At 37.4% G+C, this 19,287-nt stretch overlaps 1 protein-coding gene across 1 annotated transcript; it reads right to left on the bottom strand.

Annotated features, from left to right (window-relative positions):
• Window positions 1–3,072: 3,072 nt before the first annotated feature.
• Window positions 3,073–18,224, bottom strand: KIF11 (kinesin family member 11). The gene is made up of 22 exons (XM_008949042.1): window positions 18,220–18,224; window positions 16,312–16,444; window positions 16,089–16,186; window positions 15,924–16,002; window positions 15,405–15,590; window positions 15,199–15,323; window positions 13,294–13,384; window positions 12,784–13,026; window positions 12,577–12,672; window positions 11,789–11,877; window positions 11,203–11,290; window positions 10,249–10,437; window positions 9,314–9,521; window positions 8,890–9,062; window positions 8,498–8,620; window positions 7,320–7,478; window positions 6,828–6,967; window positions 5,916–6,195; window positions 4,668–4,890; window positions 4,288–4,427; window positions 3,845–3,961; window positions 3,073–3,198 (listed from the first exon to the last, which is right to left on the bottom strand). The coding sequence occupies exons 1-22, from the start codon at window positions 18,222–18,224 to the stop codon at window positions 3,073–3,075; spliced, it is 3,111 nt and encodes a 1,036-aa protein (XP_008947290.1).
• Between the last annotated feature and the right edge of the window lie 1,063 nt (window positions 18,225–19,287).

A 19,287-nucleotide genomic window follows, 5' to 3' on the forward strand; every position in this document is an offset into this window, starting at 1 on the left:
CTGAGTGTCTATTGGCCCTACGGCGAATCTCAAGACAAAGGTTGGACCATCTTTTTCTCAGATGCAGCTCTTCATATAACCCCTTGCCCAAGCTTGAATATAGAATTATCCTCACATAAATTCAATATTATTTTTGGAAATCTGCTAACAGATGTGTTACAAAAAGCTTGGCAAAACGCTTACTTTTAAGTCCTGGTTAGTGGCCAGTGCTTGAGCTTTGGACCAACACTTTAGTGTTGGAGCCATCTAGTGGGAGAAGAGATAGGGACAGAGAAGCTGAAAGATTCTGCATCCAGATCTTTCATCCTATTCAGCTTTCTGGTGTGACCTCTGGACACCAAGGCCAATGAAACAATGATCTGCCATGCCAGCATTGCAAACAAAAGAAAACATGACTCTGAAGGGGTACTTAAAGTACATGCAAGCAGCTCATGAAATTAACACAGCTTAACAGGCTCCCAATTACCAGGAAAGCAGCCTGTGCCTGAACCCAGGGAATCCAAATAGCTAAGGCAGAAGAGATAACTTATTAGATGATAAAGCCAGGAAGCAGATTCTGACACAATTTTATGGATGCAACCCTCCTCGGGTACTGGCTGTTTTAGTATGTTTGTTCACATGGATTCTGTGAACTCCATGTGGAAAATGAAGTAATAAGGTGAAAGGTTTGCACAGGCCTCTCTCATTTGGCCCAGGCCATTCCATTGCAGTTGTGGTATCAACTCCTCTGGCTGTTTTAGTTAATAAATGATTTCTTGAACAGTCTTGGAAGATCATGCTAATATCTTGTCAATGTTAACAGGCATGTGGTGCAAGAAAACAGATCCTAGGCCCTGGAGAGTTCTTAAGCCCATTAAGTTTCTAATGCCAGAATTTGACAATACACCAAATGCTCTTGAAGCAGATAGTCCTGCAGCTTCCCGTGTTTCTAGTCCCTTACAACAATAAAAAGATTTGGTATATACCAAGATAACATATCAGATATCTGTTTGACTAGAAGCTTAACATGAGCCAGCAGCGTGCTCATGCAGTCCAGAAGACCAACTGTATCATGGGATGCATGAGTAGGGGCACGGGCAGCAGACTGAGGGGTAGTTCTCCCTCTTTGTTCTTGTGAGACCCCACCTCAAATACTGTGTCCAGTTCTGGTGTCCCCATCATAAAAGGGATATAGATCTGTTGGAATGAGTGCAGAGGAGGGCCACAGAGTTGATCCAGGGGCTGGAGCATCTCTGCTATGAGGACAGGCTGAGGGCACAGGGCTTGTGCAGCCCGGAAGAAGACTCGACTCCAGGGGGGGATCTTATAACTGCTTTCCAGTACCTGAAGGGAAGCTAGAGGAAGGCTGGAGTTCAACAGGACAAGGGGAAATGGTTTTAAATTGAAGGAGAGTAGGTTTAGACTGGATCTTAGGAAGAAGTTCTTCAGTATAAGGGTGGCAAGACTCTGGAATAGATTGCCCAGAGAGGTTGATGCCTCCTCCCTGGAGGTGTTCAAGGTCAGGCTGGATGAGGCCTTGAACAACCTAGTCTAGCTGAGAGGCATCTCTGCCCATGGCAGGAAGGTTGGATTAGATGATCTCTAGGGTCCCTTCCAACCTAAACTATTCTATGATTCTAGGAGAACATCACCCCTGACAAAAAAAAACCCACCCTATTGGTGTTTATTCATTTGAAAGGGAATGAAAACTTTCCCTCCTCCTATCAGGCTGTTAAGAAAAAGCAATTAGCTTTGCCCACAGAGGCAAAAGAGAAAGGATAACTAAGAGGCAAGACAGGCATTTTGGACAAATAACTGAGTAATGGTCTCTCTCATTCACACTAGAGTCCAGAGAATCAATGCAAGGGCATGCTTCAAATTATGTCTGTCTCTATCAGTAGGACTACAGTGCACTGTCTGAATGGTGTCCAAGGTATATCTAGTTGGTATAATACTTGCTCAAAGATAAAGAGACATATGGAGCACCTCTTTGCAGAAAGCCTTCAAGCTAGATATAGAAAAAATAGTCTTAACACATTTTCAGTTAGCTAACAGTGCTTCAATGTAAATTAAGGCTGCCTTCCACTGTCTCTCCCAGCCCATCATAATCTTATTAGTCAGCTTTTTTAGCACATCACAGCTAGGTTTCCCTCAAATGCTCAGGTAGGCAGCATGAAATGAACAGCTGGTCAAGTGTTACTACTGTCAGTTACTGGAAATTCACTTTGTTACACAAAACAGGAGCTGCATTTGTGACCAAGTTTGCACCTTTTAATATTAAGTATCTACATCTTAAAAAAAAAAAGATGCCACTGATTCACAATAGGTAAGCTGTGGTAGACAACATCCAAGCCTGGATGAACTGCAGAACAGCTGTAAGAACAGTGGGATTAAAAACAAAGACAACATAAGGAACAAAAAACCAAACCCAGCAGCAACACTAGCTCATATACTGAAGAGGCACTGGAATGAAGCTATTCTCTATTATGAAACACCAGAGGGAACCATCTTTTTCCAACAGCACAAGACATGACGCAGCTGCTAACTTAAACCTCGTAATACAAGATCAAAATCATGTAAGCTTCATCTACTCTGAGGGAGGTGCTTATACATTTGTTTTCCATGTATCAATGATTTATTTGAAGTATGCCAGTTAAAAGACAGCTGTCTACTTCAGAGAAACATGAATACAACAAAAAAGCAAGTAAAAAACTGGAACGCTTATTTACAATTAAGTAAAATGGTAGCTGGTAATGCTGACAAAGCATTCATCTACATCCTTTTCTGCTCTGTTTTAAATCTCCTGAAAAACAGAAGAGGATCTCTTACTTGACAACAAAAACATTTAACATACAGCACCACATATGCATATTTTTTTTTCTTTAAAAGTCTGCTAATACTTTGCAAGCTATGGCATATAAAAACAGGACAAATGGAAGACATCTGGCAGGCCAATCTTTTGATGCAACTTTGCATATTGCTGTATAGAGACCAAGAATAATCAAAGAAAACTATGGCTCAGTAGAAAATTAGACTTAAGTATTTCAAAACACGGATCTGCAGTATATATATATATATATATGTATATATCTCTTAGTTCAGTGATCTTAAAGGTGGTTTAGATTTAGGAAGAAACTGTTCTGTCATATCCTCCATTTTGTTCTTCTCCACAGTAGCTGCAGATTTGTTCTCCTTATCCTTTTTGTGGCTCCTTTTGTGCTGGGATTTAAAGAAAAAAGCCCAAAGTTAAGAGAGTACAAAGAAATTAAATACTAATGTACAATCCAGTATATAGTGCTCCAAGGAGAAAAGTTGGCAGAACTCTGGAAAAGGGTTCCAAATACTTCATTTACTAAAGAGATTTACTGTATACATCTGGAAGTTCAGCAGCTACTTTTAAGGGGTCCATGACAAGTTCTCCCCAGGTCAAACACAAGTCAAATACACAGAGGTTTATACTGATACATTGGTAGAGCAAGAGGGTCAAAAGGAACAAAGTGGAAAAAAATTAAGAATCAAAAATGCAAATATTTTCATCTGGCCTCTAAGAAAATACTCCATGTCTAATTTTAACTTTTCCCTTTAAACATGCGTTTGTCCAATAAATTATGATTTTTTCTTAAAGCAGAATTTGCTGAGTAATTTTCTACTGTCTGTCCAGCTTCTCAGAAATTTGCATTATTTTATCTGCTGTTAACGGTGAGCAGAATCTATTATTTTAGCTTAGGTTCAACAAACGATATTCTGGACAATTAAAAGTTGTGAGACTACACTAGTTAGGTGACTTTAGACTACTGCACTACTACAGAACAATAATTTTCCTTCATTTTTAAATACATAATTGTTTGGAATATTTGTGAGTTACCTGGAAAAAAGGAACGCCAGCATTTTCATGGCAGCATACGTTTATATCCACTAAGGATTTGTCACTAACAAAGCTTTCACTGGATTCTTCCAGTCCTTCTGCCTCTTCCAACAGCTTCTAAAACAGAATTTTTCAGAAAAGTCTCTTTAATGTCTGGGTTTCCTAGGTGAATGCATTAAGCATGACCACATCTATAAAAAAAGATATGGCACTTTCATTTCTAAAAACCAGAAATGAAAGTCTCTAAATTATTAATGACTTGTTTTATTTTTCAGGATAGTGTTTTTGTCAAGAGCTTATCACATATGATTCCAAGTACCCTGTAAAACACAAAGGTTGCAACAGCCTTGGGGTTCTAGTCAACTCTCTACGATGGCATGAAAAAAATCCCAAGAACTATGATATCTTCAATGAAGAGCATCATTAGCCATTCATATACATACCTGATCTGCATTTGTCACACTGTTTAGCATACCATCAAGATTTAGTTGCTTTTGCCTTAATTGCTCCAGTAGAACTTCCCGTGGTTCTGTTCTCAGAAGGGTGACTGGATAGAAATAGTCTCTTCTCTGTGGAGTTGTCCCTTTAATGAAAATTGTACACTACTGAAAGGCACTATTAACACTTTCAGCATTTCCTTTAATTACAGATCCTCAAATTTACATTTACTCAACACAAGTCACGCTTTGTTCAGTTATTCTTTACATGCACCTTAAAAAAAGTGCAAGGCTACTAGTTATGCCCCCATTAACCTTCACTCAAAAATGCAGCAACTCAGATTGCTTTTTGTAAGACCATTCTGTCCCTGACCTACTTTAAATACCTGTTGGAACATCCACTTTAAGATCCTCTTGCAGGAAGCCATTAACCTGAGCCAGTCCATGCTGTGCCTCCTCATTAAGTGCCAGCTTCTGCTCCAGAAGTATCTCCTGATCAACCTTTATCTGATCAAGAAGGCCATTCAGTAGCTTCTCCTCAGCAGCCTTTTGTCTACCAGTACAGTCAGCAATTTCAGCTCTTGCTTTACCACAGTTTTCTTCATTTTTCTGAAAAGAAAACAAAAACCCCAACCAAAAAAAAACCCAGGTTAACAGGAAAGATAAGGTTATGGCCTCTTTTCTAAGATGTGGTGCATGATTAGTGACATGACCTGAAACAAAACAACTGAGACCTCAAATCAAGAGGTTTCAGTGTCAGTTTTACATTCTCATTTCATGAACCATCTTCAGAAGAGAGTCAATTTCTTAGAAAGTATAATCATTTTAGAGAGCTACTCATAAGAATAAAGATGATGTCATCTGGCTAAGATCACTCCTCAGGCTTCTATGCACAACTCTGCACAGAATTAGGATACTCAAGTGCAAGTGAGAATCCTACAAGCGCTAGAAGCTTTATACATTTGCAGGGGAAAAGAAGGAAAAGCCATTTTCATTGGAATGAAATTCCTGAAGTGTTCAGATACAGCAGCATCTTGAGACTGTAAATGCTTTTAACAGTTAAGTTTTTCTTTCTGGAAGTTAGCAATGTTGGATTCTTCTTATTTAATTATCTATTAGAACAATAAAACAAGAAGGGTGGTAAGTGAAGTTTGCAATAGAAATTAGAAAACTACAGAAAAATTCTCAGGCAAGAGGCCAGAACTAGTGGACACCTAAAAAGAATGCTTTCTTCCATAACATTAACCTATCAGATCAATAACTTGCATCCTCCAGAACATAGTCTGTATTTGACCACTGCGCAAACCTCCCAGTAATATTACTGGTAGATAAAACTTGAGAATTGTATGTACTATTGAAAAGATGTAAAAAGCCCAAATTACGAATGGATGTTGGCTGCATGGGATTAATCAAGACACCATTATTTGAAATTATTTGCACTTTAAGTTCAAAGTCTTCCTCCTAAATGAAATCTGATTTCCTCTAATTGCATCACTTGAGCTGAGTGGTCACAGCAGGCTTGTGTTAAAAAAAACTACACTTTTGTTTTAACTGAGAATATTTTTCTCCCTACAAATTCTACTATAAAAGTTTGTCTCAGAATGCTGTATCAGACTATACATGACTCTAAGTACCTTTTGTAAACATTGAAGTTGGCGTTTCTCATCACCGAAGGACGATAACTGCTGATTGGTAAAGCTGACTATCTGAGCATTTGTACATTCAGCCCATTTATCACTATCTTGAGATACATTTTTTAGATTGCTGAGCAGCTGTTGACAGTGGCCAGTGGATTCTTTCAGCATCATCTTGTTTTCAGCATTTATGATCCTGAGCTCTTGGGAGAAATTATCCAGAGATGCAATAAACTTGCTGTGATTGGAAGCTGTACTGCTGACTAGGTCTGTAGTTTTCCTGCAACAACATTTTTAACAGTTCAGAGATTTTGAAAGGTGGGTTTTAACACATTCTACATTTAGAAATAGTCGATACCACAACCAGTGAAGTAGTGCAGTTCTATCAAAACAATGAACTATAATGTTGTTGCTTTAGATAGCAAATTTACAAGTTGCAGTACTGTGAGCAGTACATTTGTTAAATCCTCCAAACAAAACCAAACCCCAACCAAGCACAAACTAAAAAACAGCTTAGTAAAATCTTAGTTATACAGTCTGCAACTTAATGAATAATGTTGCATTCAATACCTGAAGCTAAGCCTTTATGGTACAAGTTCTAAAGGACAGCCATACTGAGGGCTGCTCATCAGCGTATTGCTCCCCAAAACCACAGTCTCTTGTATGCAATATGCTCAAGAGCCAATGTTGAGGAAAAGCCTTGTAGAGCTACCTTTTACTCTGGGGAAAGGTGAACTATGATCTACACACTGTGGCAGAACTCAGCTATAACATACAAGTCTTGTATGACATATTTGTATGACAGAAGCATACAAATATGAAGCATACAAGTATGAAGAGCATCTAATTTTGCAGTCCTCTTCATACATAGTTTTATCTTGCACCAGTATACACCAAAAGCAATTTGCTTACAAATGAACATTTTCTTGCACAGAAGTGATGCTGGTCCTCAGGCTTCCATTTTTCGCTAGTACGTTATTTAGGTTCTTCTGAGTTTCCTGAGCGAACAGGTCAAGCTGGCTTTGCAGTGATGACATTAATTCAGCTGTGCTCTGTTAAGAAAAACATCAGACATTTCACTGTTATTCTGCACTTTAACATTCTTAATGGGTACATGAATGCTTTTATTAAAAATGCAGCAAATGAGAGCTTTGTCATTCCAAAGCTGAAGGTACAATTTCCATGTAGAGAAGATACAGGCACTTTGCTTTTGGAGATATAAGGTAAAGGCATATATATACTGGGTATGCTCAGAGCAAGGGCAAATCAAAGCCCAACAAAGGCTGAAAAGAATAAGGATCAAGTTTCTGTCCCAACATTTCTTTCAAAGCAAGTACAACTGCTAAAAAGAGTTTAAATCAAAGCAAACGATCATACACAATGTTCAGATTTCTCTAAGGATACCTTCGTATGTGCCAGACTCATCATTTCCATTTCTTGTTTTAAATTCTCACAATCATTCTGCAGCTGAGCAAAAACACTGTCTGTTTCTTCTCGTAGTTTATCCAGAGTAACAGAAAGATCTCCAAAGAAGGTATCAATTTCCTTTTTGTGATCCTCCATCTTTGAAAAAAATTAAAGTTAGATATTTGTCTAGATCTTATCTGAAGTTAGATATTTGTTAAATATTAGGAAATAACTAGATAATTTTCCCTAGCATAACTTACGCAGAAGCAAACTATACCCCAAGGCAATTGTCAAAGGCACTAATAAAGTACTGTGCATTAAAGGTAGAAAACAGTCTGAGCAAACTGAAGTTGCAGACTGGAACTTGGCATAGGCTTTTCCACACAAAATGTGGCACATGAGGTAGACAAAACAGGAAGACACAGACAAGGTACTTCATTAGGACAAGAGCAAGAAGCAAGAGTTGGTAAGCCATGGACTATTTGCTGTCTGAAAACCAACTGAAAGCCTCTAGCATTGAAGGGGAGTTTATTTCACATCAGTTTAACTGACAGGAGGAAAAAAATTTTCAGTCAGAGAAAAAGGTCACAAGGAACAAAGATTTGGTTTTGACAAAATGGAAAAAAAAAAGGAATGAAAGAGTGAGGCAGCAGTTTTGCATAAACATGTTAACAGACTAGAATCAAAAATTGAAGCAAAGGACACATTTTATAAGGGCAGTGTTGTCTGCACTTACGGTTATTGTTAACAAGATACAGCATCACATTCCCCAGAAATCAAAGTGACTAAGGAAGAAGTTTGGTAAGACAGCAGGAGCAACTGGGAGTGATAAGATTTGTCTAAACTGGTTATTTTAGATTTCTAAAATACAGGAGAGACTATATTAAGGGCATTATAAAATATTTGTTACATATAGCTTTAAGCATTCATGTCTTACCATTCTTCTACGGTATTTAGATGAGCAGTTGTACCAATATAGGTAACAAGCAAACAAACCACATTCAGAAGTGAAAAAAGTCTGAAGGAAAGAGCTAGAAGGTAAAACTCATGGTACATAATAAAGGAGAAAAAGGCAAACCAGAAGCGGAAACACTGACAACGCAGAAAAAACGCCAAAGATTTATCTGTAAGTTATATAAAAAAGTATAAGGTTAGATACAAGTTAGATGCATTACCTTGTCAACCACAGCAGAATATTTCTTCATGCTACTCTTAAATTGACAGTTCAGCCCCAAGATGAATTCTAGCATTGGTGTCAAACTATTTAATGCTCTTCCTAATCCAGATGTATGTTCTTCCTAGGAATAGCATTAAAAATAAGATAAAGTAAAACAGATGTGACTGTTCTTTCACCTACCTTTGTAAGAAGGTATCCATACATGTAGCCACATACTGTGCTATTACAGTATTTTCTATGTAGTACTTTTCAACATTGGGATGGGAAATGGAGGGACATAATCATGGCCAAGTGCTGACTCGGACAATAAGAAAACCTCGATACAATATTTAGAGAAGCATTTTTGGTTGAGAACAGTTAAGTTAAATAGGAGTATGTAAAGTTACTAACAATTAATCTCAGCAGCTCAGCTTTTAAATCAAGTGACAGATTCTCATGTTGTGTTATTTTTTCAGACACTTGAGAAACTTCAGTAGACACCAACTCTTTAACAGAGGCAAAAGATGCTGATACAATCGATGTAAGAGTATTAGCTGCTGAAGAACTGGTAGACAGAAGGTCACCTATAAAAGAAATCAAGAAGAATTACAAATTATTTTCTTTAAACTTCCACTGTAAGCTAGGTATTATTTTAACCACCTTGTTGCCTTTTACAGCCCAGGAAGGCCATTGATCATCCAAGGCACATTATTACTGGTGCAGCTGTAATGATTACATTGCTTAAAATAAAGCCTTTTTCATTTACTAAGTGCAGATCCATTTTGGGAAACTTGCAAAAACTCAGGATGACATACTGACACAGGATTACACTTACCTATAAAATTTGTGTAAGATGACAACATCTGTTGCTGCTTCAAACTGTTTTCATGAACTGAATCCTGTATTTTGTTGAACAAAGCATTCATTTGTCCTGCAAATGTATTTTGGATGATAGCATTGTGTTGATCAACAGCCTTCTTACGGTCTAGTTTTGCATGGAGACCAGATACATCTTTTGTAGTTTCTTCAACTGTACTAAGTAACTACAATTGTTAAAAGTTATTTTAGTCCATCTTTAAACAAGAAGTCAAACATATTATATAAAGAAAAGCAACTGTAGTTCAGAGTTAAAAGACAAGTTATTTCCCTGGAAAGACAAGTGTTTCCCTTTACATCAAATGATAACTGTTCTTAATCCTGATGTTATGTCACTCATAGTCTTAGAACACAGGAAAAAAGTTACCTATACTACAGACCATTTGTTCTGATTTTGAAATTAAAGCATTAATCAAGGACCATCATCAGTATTTAAGGAATTAAGATATTAATATTTATGACAGAATAGTAACTGAAAATTTCTGACCACTTCAACATTTTCTAAAAGCTTTGACAGTAAATACATTTATAGAATCACAGAGTGTCTTAGGTTGGAAGGGACTCTAGAGATCATCTAATCCAACCTCCCTGCCTTCTTTTGTAGTACTCAAGCAAGAGGTTTCCAGTAGTAGTTCTGTGATAAATAGTTTTGCATCCAAACTTGAGCATGTTTAGCGCTCAACTATCAATACTACCACTGAGAAAGTCCCGCAGCAATCTTAAGTAGCCTTTCATCACACTATCATGTATAGAGCTAATTCTAGTTCTCAGTCTTAAATTCAGGTTTTGTCACACTCACATCATGCTTTAGCAACAATTAATTCCTTAACAGCCCATGAAACACCTAAATCATGGGAAGTTACTGCTACAGTTAGGTGCAAGAACTGTGACAACCTTGCTAGCTGTGCCATGAAGTTTTTGTTCGGTGTCTTCCATAACTGAAACCACATATTCTTCTTCAGCCAGATGAACCTTGGTTTCTTGCAGATCCTTTTGTGTTTCTTCCAGTTCTTTCTCCTTGATTTGCAGATCCGTTTTACACTGTTCAAGTTCATTTTTACTAGCTGTGAATAGTTCAGTGATCTGAAGTGGAAGAAAAGATCAATAGGGCAACACTTTTTTATCAGTTCAACAGTGCTGCTACACATCTCAAATGATGCCACAATATCAGAAGGCAAGTTTTCATCTACAAATGTAGTTTCAACTGTAAGGCTCAGGTCTCAGATCTAGACTATAGATTTATATAATACTGGAATTCACTGAAAATATCACAAAGCAACACCATTTGCACTGTAACAATCCCTTGCTTCCCTACTGAAACCACAAGACCAAACGATTGTTACAACACAAGGAAAAAATCTGACTAAACAAACCTAAGCAGATAGAGTTGAGAGTTAAAGCTGATTACGCAGATTAGTCGTATATTCCAGCAAATAACTGCATTTCCTCTAAAGAGGAAGCCCCCATTTTCTGTGCAATTTGTTAACGGGAGGCTCATCACCTTCTCCTCTTTCCCCTCATTCTTTGCTCCTAAGCAGGTATCTCCCAACTGAGATGATACCATTTTACATGCAGATTTTTGCTGTAAATTCAAGCAAAGCAAATTAAAGGTACAGTGGCATACATTAAAACAGCTTTAAAAAAAAAAAACACAAATATTGCATCCTGCCACTTCATATATGGTATTTAAACTTCTTAACTTCAAGGATTAGGAAAGCTTCCACTCTATGACTAATTAGGGAACTTTAAGAACAAAAACTCTTCACACTGTTGCTTTTCTGTTTTCCTCCTCCTCCAAAGATTTAATTTTTTGGCAGATTTATGCCACAGTTGAGAAACATTACTTACTCTTCTCACTTCTTCCTCCATAACGCTAATTTTGTCAATATACTCTGCAATTTGTTCTTCCTGAATCGTCAGCTTTCCATTAAGGGCTCTCAAGCAAGGATTAAAACAAAAAAATTAGTCAAGTAAGAGCTGATTTCAAGATTACATATTTAGCTAGTTTGACAATTGAGTACTAACAGCTTCGATATGAAAAGCAGGTAGCTTTCACTTAAAACAGAAAGGATTTAAGACAATAGTTCATTGTATACTTTGTGTGTAAACTAGTCCTCTTAAAGTGCACTGAATGATCAAGTTTGCTCTCCTATTTGAGTTCCCAGTGAAAGAAAAGTTGCATAGTGTAAATCTGCTTCCTAGCTATGGTTATGTTTAAGTCCCACATATAAATAAAATCCTCAGTGCAAACTTACTCTTCAGCCATCTACCTGTGCAATAATTAACTTCTAAAGAACAAGTTGAGTAGTTAAATTCTGACTGACTATCTTCAATTTTCTGGTGTGAAAACAGATCTGAACATGATTCTGTATAAGGAGAGGTACCAGTATCTGAGATTTGTTGTTCGTAGTGTTATAGAAATTTAAAGACATACTCATAATTTTCAAGGGAAATATAGACTCCATTTTTTTCTCGTGCAGCAACAAGGTCACGCTTCAGACGCTCAATCTCTTCAGTGTATTCCTGCAAGAAGAAAATCATATGTAAACCTGAAAATTTCTACTTCATTTTCAAGATTTGTCTTAGACACCTCACAAAGATAGCGATCTATGGAAGCTCTGTACAAGCACAGGAGGAAAGCACTTCACTTGTGTTTCAAATAAGTTCAGCATTGCATCATTTAAATTCATACCATTGGATATACACAGAGCACTGAAACCTCCTCAAATCATACTTGGTTGCACACAACAGCTTACAATGGGAGTTGCAGCTCCTTTAGTAGCACCTGGCTACTTGATATCATCTCTTCGTTCATATTTACTGACAATTTCACTTCAATTCAGGCACTTTCTAGCAAAAAAGTTGCTCATACACTGAGTCCCCAGAAAAAAATATCCAATGTCACTCAGTGTCTCTCCAGTGACACCTTACAACTCCAGTGAGTTGTAAACAGGTAATCCACACAGAGCCACAGCTGGTAGCAATAGCCCTCTCCACACAGCTTTAGTCTCAGCAACAGTTTCAGTGTCTGTGAAGTGACTAATGCTGTACCAGTAGAGCAGAATAGTTTGAAAGCATCACTTAAGTGATTAAAATCACATCAGAGAAGCACTACTACTAGTTACAGCTTCTCCCCAATTTCATAATTCCTACATAGCAAAAACTCTTAACAGATTCAAACCTAACCTATAACTTAAATCTGGGAAGATATGTCTCACTTACCTTAATAAGAGCTTTTTTCGTTAGCTTCTGATTAACTTCAGGCTTGTTCATTATGTTCTTTGCTCTGTGAGCATATTCCAGTGTACTCAATGTTTCCTGTGATAAATAGATTAACACTAAGTCAAGCTGAGAAATTAAACTCATATTTTTGTATCATTAACAAAACATAGTATCTATTTTAGGAATAGACTTTCAAGACAAACTTACCTCAAGATTTATAGATGCAGGAGAAACTGTAGCAATTATTGATGTTTTTGTTCGTCCTCCAAGAGAGTCTTGAAGGATTCTTGTGAGTTTAGATTCCCTGTATGGAATATGTGGGGCTCTTTCTACTAGAGCAGTAATAACTCTTCCTAGGGTCAGGAGAGACTGGTTGATATTTCCAGCTTCACGAGCTCTTTTGTCAACTGCCCCAGATCGACCAATGTTCTCACTTCCTGCAAGATCAACCTGGAAGATAACAGGAAGGACATGCTTCTGTCTTAAATCACCCTGCAGAATGCAAAACCCACCAACTTGAGTTGCTCAGAAGACAATGGGGTGACAAGTGGGACTGACATTTCTCAGAGTAACAAATATAGTTCCTGTCACTTCATGAAAAACTATTTTACCCCTTACCAGGAAAAAAAAAATCTTCAATTCTCAAGAGAATGATGTCAGATTATTCTAGTTCATGACTAAAGAATGTCATCAATGACATTTAGTTCAAATACTTACCAAGTTTAGCTTCCCAATTTTAACAAGTTCTTCTCCATCTACTGTTGTTTCTTTCATATGGATGGTAATGGAAAACACGGAGTGGGAACGGCTATAAAAGAACTCAGTTTCAGACTGACATACCATTAAAGCCAAATCTGCTTGCTATATGACACTGATGCAAATTAGGTATCCGTGCTTCTTTTAGGAAATACATTTGGTCCATTCATTGGGATTTACATATTTTCAGTACAGAAAGTTATCCTACCAAGTATGTTTTTGTGTGCATACATATGAATGCAGTACTTGAAGCCAGTGATGAAGCAAGTGGATGATGTTTGCCTCATTCAATCCTGGTAAATTTTATCTTATTTCAAGCAAACCCAAGAGAAACACTATGGCTTTGTCTGTGAGCTGAGAGCATACAAGTAAACATGTCAAGAACACTGGCTTGTAAAATTTTCAGTCAATACACTAAAAACAGTTTTATAGAACTGTGAGTTCTAAGAGATTGCATTTACTTTATTCAGGCTAAGAAAATCTGCCAGTAGCTGGATCAAATATTAAAAATTCAGAGGTTCAGTTCAGTTTTCATTCAAAATAGTAGTACAGTTTAAGATTATTTTAGCTTGAGTTTATTCCTTTAGTAAGTTCTTACAGTAGAAAGCTAACATACATAGAAAACCAAAGATATCAAATTACACCAGTTTGACCATGCATAAAACAGTTCAGGCAGAATGAGTTATCTAGATTTCCTGTAATTTCAGAATAAATTAGTTGTGTGTTCTAATGTGTGTTAGCCGAATACCAACTCCTTTGCACCAGGAGAGAAATTTAGTCTGTGTATCTTTAATATGACAGGGCATATCCCTTGCTTATTGCAACATTTGATCACTGCTTATTCACAGTACAGATATCACCTCTGCAGTTAAAAATATCATTTATTACTGCTTTCTCATTTTTGAACCAATATATTTGATAGACTCTGACCACAAGCTCCAATCACAAAGTAGCCTGCGCACTGTCATACAAAAAATAGCCTAAACCTTATCCCCAGCTTCCACAATCCAGTTTGCAAATTTTCAGAAGCTGAGGTCTTGTGTTGACCTGTAAAAAACAGACCTTAGCAGTATTTTGAAATTCCAACTTCAGTAACAAATCCTAGCATATCATTTTCTACCGCAGGTGAAGAGAGGAAAGGATACTTGAGATTCATACACTAAGCTGCTATCTAGTAAACAGGATTGGCAAAAAACACAGCCAAACTACCCATAACAGCTAGAACAAAACCAACCTACTTCTCTAATACAGGTATATCAGCTAATCATCTTCCAAGCTTGAAGGGACTACCTTCTTTCTGAAGATGTAAAGTATCTACTGCAGAGAATATTTATCTCATGCCAGTACATATATTGCATTTCAGTTACGTATCTGTCAGACTTCAGTTTTTTGTTTCCACAAGCACAGAAAGCATCAGAAAAGTTAAATTTCCACATTCTAGATGCCAGATTAAGAACATTCTGCTACTTACATCTCAGATAGACTTAGGTGGAATGTCATTTCTACTGTTCCAACTAGACACTTATTATCACAGGATATATTCAAAACAAAGCAATCAAACTTCAAACAGGGGAAGCTTACATAAAAAAAAAATCAGAGAGAAACAGCTTGCCCATTTTTAAGATGAGAAGCATTCAGATTTTAGAACACCCCTTCATACACCTATTAAAATCACCCCATTGGCTGTGATAAGGAAGAAGTTCCACCTATGGCTTTCTAACCAACATTCACTAATCTGACCTGCAATACACAATCTCAAGATCATGCCAGATTTGCATGAGCTTCAACATCTTTTACTTCTTCAGTAAGATTCTGTTTAATAAAACAAGAACAAAGCAAAGGTCCTGAAATGTGGAAGATCTGTACCTGGAATATGCATTCATGTATGTAGCTGCAGTCGTTCTTTTTGCAGCACCCCTTTCCAGGATTTGGTAGACTTCATTTTTGTTGTGTACAGTTATTTCTTCCAAGCCTTTAATAATTACACCCCTCTGTCAGAAAATAACATGTGCTTATTATACATCTCAGCAATCCTGAAAGCCTTAAGATAAATTTTGGAAGACAGCACTAACCTTGTTTCGAGGGTCGTCAAACATCTGCAGCCTTTCTCCAACATCAGGAGTAGGATTCAGAAGATCAAAAAGTTCCTCATTATAGATTTCCAGAAGAGAGACTTTCACTGAAAATTCAGTACCATTCTCTGCAAGTTTTTCAAATATTTGATGCAATGTTCGGGGTATTATACCAGCTAGTGGATCCTATAAATTAAAGTATTTAATACATAAATGCACTGAAAGATTTGAGGGTGGAGAGTGGAATTCAGCTAAGTAGTCTGATTTGATATAAGCAAGAATACCTTGAACAAAGATAACTTTCCATATAAAGATTGCAAAGTCTTTTATACATGCGTTAATGATGTAAATATTTGATTTTCAGATAAATTAATGAGACCATTTATTAAATTATAAACATTTATGGAAAATTAGCTTCAGGATTCTAAAGGCATCAACTTCAGGTTGCCTTTAGCGCTCTGTAATTTCTAACTTTGAACTATAGTACAGACATAAGAAACCTTAGGAATGAAAATATACCTCTTCCCAAGTATATTCCTCATTGGGTGACCGCTCCCCTTCCATTGTGAAGGTCTTACCAGTACCTGTTTGGCCATAACTGTGAGAATACAAAAATAAAAATGTGAACAAGAAATTACAATTCAAATAAAATCTCCCAATAATAATAAGGATAGGCTTACTTACGCAAACACCGTGCAGTTGTAGCCCATAATAACTTCATCCAGGATGGGACACACAACACTGCGGTACACGTCAATCTGCTTCGCCTGGGCACCAAAAACCTGTTGAGGCAAAGACAACATATTCCATTTGTCCAGACAGTAATGCAGAGCATCACACAGTAGCCAGACCACAAGAGAAATGTACTAGGTTGTTTCTAGAAGTTCCCAACTTGACCAGCAGTTACCATATCAAACGTGTAAGTCTTTCTTGATGTCTTATCTGTCACTCCTCCAGTGCGGACACTAACTTCCTTCCTTGTTTGATCACAGTCTACAACAGCATAGGAACTTGCTTTACGTTCTGAGGCATTGAAAGGCCTAAAAAGACAGAAAATAAGAATATTAGGTTTACATAATTGCTAACAACATAAACTGACAAAGCAGTAAGCCCACTCAGCGTAAGGATCCAGAAGAGTATAATTGGGCAAAAAGAACAAATCTTTAAACAATTATTAAACAATTTAACTTAAAAGAAAAAAATGCTTCAATTTGGCGGTTTCCAGACCTTGTTTCTCCTCCCACTTGCTGTGGCATACAACTCAAGTATCTATAGCTTTTAGTTTCTTTACATATGTATTTTTTTAACAAGTCTATAAGCACATTTAAGATTGTTTAGATGCACACACAGCTAACTTGGATCAGAAAACATTAATTGTAGGGGAGTGGAAGGTTACACAGACTAAACAGTTGTATAACAAGAGCCTTCAAAAAAGGAAAGTTATATGTGAAAGTTAAGGCAATAGTGGATCAAACCAACTAAATTAAAAAAAAATCATTTTTCATTTACTCAAGCAACATAGCCTACCTCCCACATGGACAATACAATACTCTACAGCACCAGAAATACTAAAAGACCCTACTAATACCAAAACAGCAGACAGCAATTCCAGAACCTTTATAATGCTGATGCACTTGTGAATAGAATGTAGCAAGATGGACAAAACATCAGATTTGGAGGGAAAAAGTCAACATAGCTTTTTGCTATGACTAGAAGTTCCTGTAAAAGAAGTCTAGAAACTTCTTGGGAAGCATTTTGTTTCATTGCTAAGTTAATTTAAACCTAGTATACACAATTTTCCTTGAAGGAGCATTTGCAACAATTTCTCCCAAAAAAGCATGGAAATTACCATAGACTGAAAACTAAAAGCATGAAATGCTATTTTAGTACCCACTAGTGCTACTACACTGAATGTCTATGCTACCTGGATAGTTGACTTGAATGTCTGTTTCAAAATAGAACTTCTACAGCCTTAGGAATCTTGAATATTTGACAGTAGACACTTCACATGCTGTCTCTTTATATTATAATATTAAAAAAATACAAGCACATGGCATCTCAAGTCTTCCAACTCTTGTGACTAACATTCCTTCCTCAACATAGCACTGAGAATGAAGTGTTAGAATCTAAACAGATCACTAAAAATTTGGTGCAAGACTGACTGGTGACCCCAGATGATCACTACTATCTTGTTCACAGGGACAAGTTCCAGCTTTGGTTTTGGGACTTTTAAAATAGTAGAAGGCTGAACAATGAATATATTCTGCTGCCCTGTAATGACATTACAGTGAACCAGACAAATTCAGGAGCCCTACAGTATGCTAGCCCACAACTGTGCGATCAGAGGAGCACTCTGGGTGGGCTGGAGCATACACGCAGGTCATCACCACGTGCCACTGACAAGCAGTAAGTCGGTATGACACGGAGGCATCGGATCACACGTGCATCAGCTCAGGTACGAGGCATTAACAATGCTCGCGTATGGATTATTCAATTTCCAAATCAATATTTTACCAAAGTATAGTAAATGCATTGCTTGAGGTTTTTGATAAGCTCAGATACATCAGGTTTTGGAAGCAAATCTGAAAGGAAATTAATGCAATTGTGTCTGTCTACCTGTCTGTAAGATAAGGAGAACCCAATGCAAAAGAAAAAAAGGTGGAAGAAACATTTACCAGCTCAAACATGCTGAAGCTCTATTAAAAAAGCTGTACAAGAGGCAAAAGCAAGGATGAGCTAGGACGTTTTTAGGGGTTAAAGACTAAATCTTGACACAGGACTTAGTTTATGAGTTGCAACAAAAGCAAAAGATCACGCCATGGGCGGTCCTGATGCTACTGTCATCCTATCGAGCATTGTACTTAATGATATTGATACTTTGTGAGGCTATTCTGGAATAGCTGAGACTAATCAGATGAAAAAGAAAATTATTGCTGTCAGTGTCCCAAACTCAATTTCTTTAATAGTTATCCTTCTTTCGCAATAACCGTGGTTTGCATCAACACTTTCACCAATCTTATTTGTTTCAGCAACTTTTTAATAGTCTTGCAAAATAGAGAAAATCACTTATAATTTCAATTTTTATTGTGTATCTGTAAAAGAAGTTTCCAAGCCTAAGGATATAATGATTGCAAGCCATTAATAACATCTAAGCTCATATTTATAGTTCTGCCTCAAAAAAACCCCAACAACATTCCAAAGGTATTTTTGAGCACTATGGTTAAGAACAGACTAGACATGTAACAGTTTCAACATGCCACACTATGCAAAGATTTAAGATTCAGTATCAGTGAGCAAGTCTTTAAAGTCACCGCCAAAGAGAACCTGACTATATGGTACATGAAGCTTGTCATAGTTGGTCATTTCTGCTTATGAAGTTGACCCCCATAGCTTCTTGCCTGACTTCAGGAAGTCTGCATCACTGAAGTTATACAAAAGATACATGAAAATGTGTATCTTAATGGATGTAGTAAAAATCTTATTAGCTGTTTTAATCACAGCAGCTTCCCAAGTAAGATCATAGAAGATTAAAATCTAGTTCGGCTTTTTTTGTCTTGAAAATCAGTCACACTAAGTCTCCTTTAGATGCTCTTAAAACTTCTGCGTTGCTTTACGCTGGATGTGCATTCAATGAAGTTCGGAAATTGCACCTTTCTGCCTCTTTAAAAGGCAAAAGATTCCTCGCATTCTCTCCGCTGGCGACACGGGTCCGCCACAGGGAGCATACGATTAACGCCTGGGACAGGCGTTTTAAAGCGCAGCAAGAGAGCGGCTGGAATGTAACGGCGGGCTCGCCCCTAACGAGCTCCCCGGAGAACCATCGCGCCGCAGCTCGGTGGGGCCGCAGGCTTCCCGGCGCCCCCTCAGCGCCCCACCACACGAC

The sequence above is a fragment of the Merops nubicus genome, unplaced genomic scaffold (genome assembly GCF_000691845.1).
Source record: "Merops nubicus isolate BGI_N331 unplaced genomic scaffold, ASM69184v1 scaffold16441, whole genome shotgun sequence".
Classification (NCBI taxonomy): Eukaryota; Metazoa; Chordata; class Aves; order Coraciiformes; family Meropidae; genus Merops; species Merops nubicus.

What these genes read in the sequence shown, in the direction of transcription:
- KIF11 (XM_008949042.1), bottom strand. An exon ending in ATCTTACACAAATTTTATAG is followed by an intron (nt 9,063 to 9,313) that starts GTAAGTGTAATC and finishes TTTCTTTTATAG; the next exon opens with GTGACCTTCTGTCTACCAGT. An exon ending in TGAGTCTGGCACATACGAAG is followed by an intron (nt 6,968 to 7,319) that starts GTATCCTTAGAG and finishes TTTTCTTAACAG; the next exon opens with AGCACAGCTGAATTAATGTC.